The sequence below is a fragment of the Schistocerca gregaria genome, chromosome 1 (genome assembly GCF_023897955.1).
Source record: "Schistocerca gregaria isolate iqSchGreg1 chromosome 1, iqSchGreg1.2, whole genome shotgun sequence".
NCBI classification, from domain to species: domain Eukaryota; kingdom Metazoa; phylum Arthropoda; class Insecta; order Orthoptera; family Acrididae; genus Schistocerca; species Schistocerca gregaria.
In genome coordinates, this window is record NC_064920.1 from 305,527,972 (window position 1) to 305,533,971 (window position 6,000).

The 6,000-nt window shown below is 46.9% G+C and overlaps 1 protein-coding gene across 1 annotated transcript in view; it reads left to right on the plus strand.

Annotated features, from left to right (window-relative positions):
* LOC126344485 (dynein axonemal intermediate chain 4-like) overlaps nt 1-1,466 on the plus strand; it is a 60,569-nt gene extending 59,103 nt beyond the window's left edge. The window contains exon 4 of the mRNA XM_050002026.1: nt 1,038-1,466. Coding sequence (XP_049857983.1) covers nt 1,038-1,466 — 429 coding nt within the window. The remainder of the gene's footprint in view (nt 1-1,037) is intronic.
* The last annotated feature ends 4,534 nt before the right edge of the window (nt 1,467-6,000 follow it).

Here is a 6,000-nt window from a genome sequence, read left to right on the forward strand (position 1 = left end):
AGCCTCCCAGAAAACGTGTTTTTTTGTTGTTGCATGTTTTGGACGTAAAATCCGAACAGTGGATATACCAATGATGCAATTACCTCGGCAAGCACTCCCTTTGCGTGATGACAATGAAAAATGTTCAATTATTTATCTTTTGCGTCAATTGTATACTACGTAATTTCACTATGGTTTTCTGAGAAACTGGGGGAATTGGAATGGGGGGGGGGGGAGGGTTCTGAGCCAAAATTTGTTTGGAGACTCTTACTTTAGTTGGTATGTACAGAAGGAAATCATGATTGACTGATCTGGCCTTGTAAAAATAACCAGTGCTGTGCTGGTACTGCTAACAGTTGAAAGCAAGGGTAATCAACAGCTGTCATTTTTCCCGAGGGCATGCAGCTTTACTGTATGGTTAAATGATGATGGCGTCCTCTTGGGTAAAATATTCCGGAGGTAAAATACTCCCCATTCGGATCTCCGGGCGGCGACTACTAAAGAGAACGTCGTTATCAGGAGAAAGGAAACTGGTGTTCTACGGATCGGAGCGTGGAATGTCAGATCCCTTAATCGGGCAGGTAGGTTAGAAAATTTAAAAAGGGAAATGGATAGGTTAAAGTTAGGTATAGTGGGAATTAGTGAAGTTCGGTGGCAGGAGGAACAAGACTTTTGGTCAGGCGAATACAGCATAGTGAACGCCTCCCGGGGAGCCACAGCCGTAGTCCGATCGGGGGATGCGTGGGACCAGCTGGCCGTCCCCGACAAATCCCCATCCGGACCCCCACAGTGATGCCCATTGGCGACAGCCTCAAGCTGTGTGACGGAAGCCGACAGTGCCTGAAGCTGGGAGCGAAGGGATGCCAACTCAGCCCTCATCCGAACACAGCAGTCGCAGTCCCTATCCGTGCTAAATACTGTTGTGCAAAGAACGTCTGAACTAATGTGCAGAGAGTGCGAACAATCCGACAGAAAATCCGTGGCGCTATGCGAAGTGCAGTCTGTGTAGCGCACAGAGGCGAGTGAAGATGCGGCGATGAGTGCGCGCTGGCCGGCAGGTGTTCCTGACGGCGGGCGGCGACCGGTGCGTGCGCGTGTGGGCGCGCGGCGTGTGGCAGCCGGTGGCGACGCTGCGCGCGGGCCGCGACGCGGTCCGAGCCGCCGCCTGGAGCCCCGCGCTGGCGCCGCTGCTGGCGGCGGCGGCCGACGTGCGGCTGCAGCTGTGGGACCTGGCGCGCGCCGCCTTCCGGCCCGCCTCCGAGACGCCGCTGCCCGGCGCCGCCGCCTGCTCGCGCCTGCTCTTCACGCCGTCGGGCAGCGCGCTCCTGGCCGCCGACGACGCGGGCGCCGTGCACGTGTTCGCGCTGCGAGACGTGCCGCACCCGCCCTTCTTCCAGGCCGCCGCGCTCGCCGACGCCATCCGCAGGCTCAACGTCACCAGGCCCGAGCTGCTCGTGCGCCTCCGCAAGCTCGGCTCGCCCTTCTGAGCCCCACAACACTTTTCTCTTCAAATCTCCATTACCGTCACGCTCCTTAACGAATTTGTTCATTTCTCGACTTGCTAGCACTGCTAATCACATAGCGTGGCGCGTCGGCATCGCTCGGCTTAGAACCCGGTATTAGACATTCGTTTTCTTCGCTAACGCCACTGAAACACTCGCAACTGCAAGCATTTTCGAGAACTGATATTAGCATATTATTCACCAAGTATACCTTGTTATCACAAGTGGCGGTGAAATTTTTAATTACGTCTCTGTGATGTATTGTTCACGTTGTTGTTCGGAGTAGAAAACTCTGCTCGATTATTGTTATTAATATTGCTGTTATTACCTTTATTTTTGATTTTAATAACCCCATCATCTCTGAGGCTTCCAGCCCCAATGTAGTTCATTATGTGATCACAGACTTTCTCAAGCTGCACTTTGTTCGTCTTGCTTATTTATAAAAGATGCTTGACGTGGAAACGATTTTTTTTTTCTTTATTGAATTTCGATTTCCCCCCACCCCACCCCACCCCGAAAGGGGCGGGCTGGCACCAGCTTAGTATGCCGCTCTTCAGCCTACAGACTTTGTTTTAAAAGGGTGAAGATAATATAAAATAAAAATACAGGTATAACATCGAGGACTTAAAGGGTAACATGCCGAAAAAATCGTGGAACTTAAAACATAGAACAAAGGGATGATGATGCTAATAAAATACATATGAAGCAGACAGGTAAAATAATAGACAGACTATTAAAAAACACGGCGACAGTCTGGTTTTTGTTCGCAAAACACATAAAATTCACACCCAGCAACAGCATGGTTTCCGCTCGCAACACGGGAAAAGACGAAACAACACTGAACATTCACTGAAACACTGTGCTAAAATATGACATACCACAGCCGAGAGCAGATGGGGGGAAACGGGACAGATGATGTGAAAGTAAAAAAGGGGGGAAGGTGAGGAAAAGCGAAGGGGGGGGGGGGGGGTAGCCGGAAGGAGCCAATGGAGGATGAGTACCCTTAAGAGGGTTGGGGATTCTGGGCAGACGCGACAGGGAGTGGGGAATGCAGAGGACGGGAATACAAAAGGACTTGGGGGGGGGAGGGAGGGAGGTAGGGAGTGGTTTGGCGGGAAGAAAACAGGATGGAAGGTGGGGGGGGGGGGGGAGAGGGAGTGGAAACGACTTCCTTTATTTATCTGAAAACATATACGAAAATCAAACTGATCAAGGAATGTACCATGCTCAACAGTCACTTAGAGTATTATATGCGTTCTACATCCTGGGACGCAACGCAGCGTGCTCTTGAGTCTACAGGCCAGTCCATTGATCGTGACCAGGCCAAATATCTCACGAAATAAGCGTCAGACGAAGAAACTACAAAGAACGAAACTTGTATAGCTTGGAGGGGGAAACCAGATGGCGCTATGGTTGGCCCGCTACATGGCGCTGCCATAGGTCAAACGGATATAAACTGCGTGTTTTTAAAAATAGCAACCCCCATTTTCATTACATATTTGTATAGTACGTAAAGAAATATGAATGTTTTACTTGGACCACTTTTTTCGCTTTGTGATAGATTGCGCTGTAATAGTCACAAATGTATGGGTCACAATTTCAGACGAACAGTTGGTAACACGTAGGCTTTTTAAATTAAAATACAGAACGTAGGTACGTTTGAACATTTTATTTCGGTTGTTTCAATGTGACACATATACCTTTGTCAACTTATCATTTCTGAGAATGCATGCTGTTACAGCGTCATTACCTGTAAATACCACATTAATGCAATAAATTCTCAAAATGATGTCCGTCAACCTCAATGCATTTGGCAATAAGCCTAACGACATTCCTCTCAACAGCGAGTGGTTCGCCTTCTGTAATGTTCGCACATGCATTGACAATGAGCTGACGCATGTTGTCAGGCGTTCTCGGTGGATCATGATAGCAAATATCCTTCAACTTTCTACACAGAAAGAAATCCGTGGACGTCAGATCCGGTGAACGTGAGGGCCATGATATGGTGCTTCTACGACCAATCCACCTGTCATGAAATATGCTATTCAATACTGCTTGAACCGCACGCGAGCTATGCGTATGTGCAGAACATCCATCATGTTGGAAGTACATCGCCATTCTGTCAAGCAGTGAAACATCTTGTAGTAACATCGGTAGAACATTATCTAGGAAATCAGCATACACTGCACCATTTAGATTGCTATCGATAAAATGGGGGCCAATTATCCTTCCTCTCATAATGCCGCACCATACATTAACCCGCCAAGGTCGCTGATGTTTCACTTGTCGCAGCCATTGTGAATTTTCTGTTGCCCAATAGTGCATATTATGCCGGTTTACGTTACTGCTGTTGGTGAATGACGCTTCGTCGCTAAATAGAACGCGTGCAAAAATCTGTCATCGTCCCGTAATTTGTCTTGTGCCCAGTGGCAGAACTGTACTCGATGTTCAAAGTCGTCGCCATGCAATTCCTGCTGCATAGAAATATGGTACGTGTGCAGTCGATGTTGATGTAGCATTCTCAACACCGACGTTTTTGAGATTCCCGATTTTCGCGCAATTCGTCTGCTACTGATGTGCGGATTAGCCGCGACAGCAGCTAAAACACCTACTTGAGCCTCATCATTTGTTGCACGTCGTGGTTTACGTTTCACATGTGACTGAACACTTCCTGTTTCCTTAAATAACGTAACTATCCGGCGAATTGTCCGGATACTTAGATGATGTCGTCCAGTATGCCGAGCAGCATACATATCACACGCCCGTTGGGCATTTTGATCACAATAGCCATACATCAACACGATGTCGATCTTTTCCGCAATTGGTAAACGGTCCACTTTAACACGGGTAATCTATCACGAAGCAAATACCGTCCGCACTGGCGGAATGTTACGTGGTACCACGTACTTATACGTTAGTGACTATTACAGCGCCTTCTATCATTAAGCAAAAAGAAGTGGTCCAACTAAAACATTCATATTTCTTTACTTACTACTTGAATATGTAGTAGAAATGGGTTTTCCTATTTATAAAAACGCAGTGGCCCGCTCACTTTCAATGGACCAGCTATTGACGCCAGGGCACTAATGATGAACGGGAAGAGATCAATTTTCGCACCCACATTCCACTGAATTCGATGCTCGGATCTCTGCGTTTCATTTTCTCCTGAACAGCCTAATTATTAACGTTTTCATCACAAGGTACTGAGATATGGATTAACAGGCACGATCTTTTATCTCACTGACATACAACAATGACGAATTCCTTAGCAGTAAGCGTTCGGTCGGTACAAATTTGTTGTTCGTGCAGAATTGTGTTGCAGAAAGCCCACGTGACTGCCTTAGGTGTGTAATCTTACTGATTGTTGGGGGAGCTTTCGTACTCTTAGAGCTGTCTGTGCATATTTTCCAATGAAGGCATGAGCACACTTTACTGTTCCTCTACAAGTATTCATGCTCAGGCTAAATAAGACACATGGTGTTATTATTACTGCAGTAAATACTTAACGTTTGACACAAACACATGCACAAATCCACAATTTTGGTACATCGACATAAAAGAAGAAATGCAGACTACTAGTAAAATAAAGGAAAAAAGGAAATTTAGAGATTAATGTCTAGGTCCTCCAACCATTTCAACGTGATGCAGTTCCTCAAGGGACCCGGTGAGGGCATGTGTGCCGCTATCTGTGCCACGCGGTTGTAGTCACAGCTGGGATGCTCAAGCCATCTCTCATCTTTGGACTGTAGCGAGAGTTCTTCGCGTCTCACATAAGAAACGGTTAACTTTGTTCCAGGTGGAGCGAGTAAGATTAAAAAGTCGGGATGTGTAAGCTAGGGCATTTACTCCCAGAAGCCTGGCGGGAGTCAAGTCGACCATCCGACTTCCAGGTAGCCACACGCTCACGGCGGTTCTCCAGGGCGGTTGACCATATTTCAGTCGGTTAATGAGATGTTGCTGGACTATATCGATCATGGAGGAGTGTACGAATTTTCTAAATTATTGTACACCAACAGCTGAGAGCCTGCTGTTTTCTTGTGTGAAATGGAATGGTATTTCTTAGAATCGCGAGGAAGTCAATAGGCATAAGCAGTAACATACCACATAAAATCGCATAACGAATCGAAGCTGGAGTTCCATTGTTGTTCCCACTACTATTCACGCTACTGCTGTTTAATTCTTACGAAACAATTTTTAAAGCGGCGTGAAATGCAGCTTTACAAGAGACCGATAGCATTTATGAGGCACATCAAAAGTGTCATGCTCCTTCCCCCCCCCCCTTCCCCCCCCCCTTCCCCCCCCCCCCGCGTCACGGTTTATTCATTTCTGACAACTGAGAACTGCTGTACTACAGAAAATACGTTATAGTTCTCGTCGGACATTCTTTATTACATGCTTGTTTCATCTTACTACTTTGGTGATTTGAAATGTTCGACTTTGGCTAGGCCGGAGACTGTCCAAAATTATAAACGTCATAATTAACCACAAAGAATAGTTTATAACCTCATAACATAGTCAG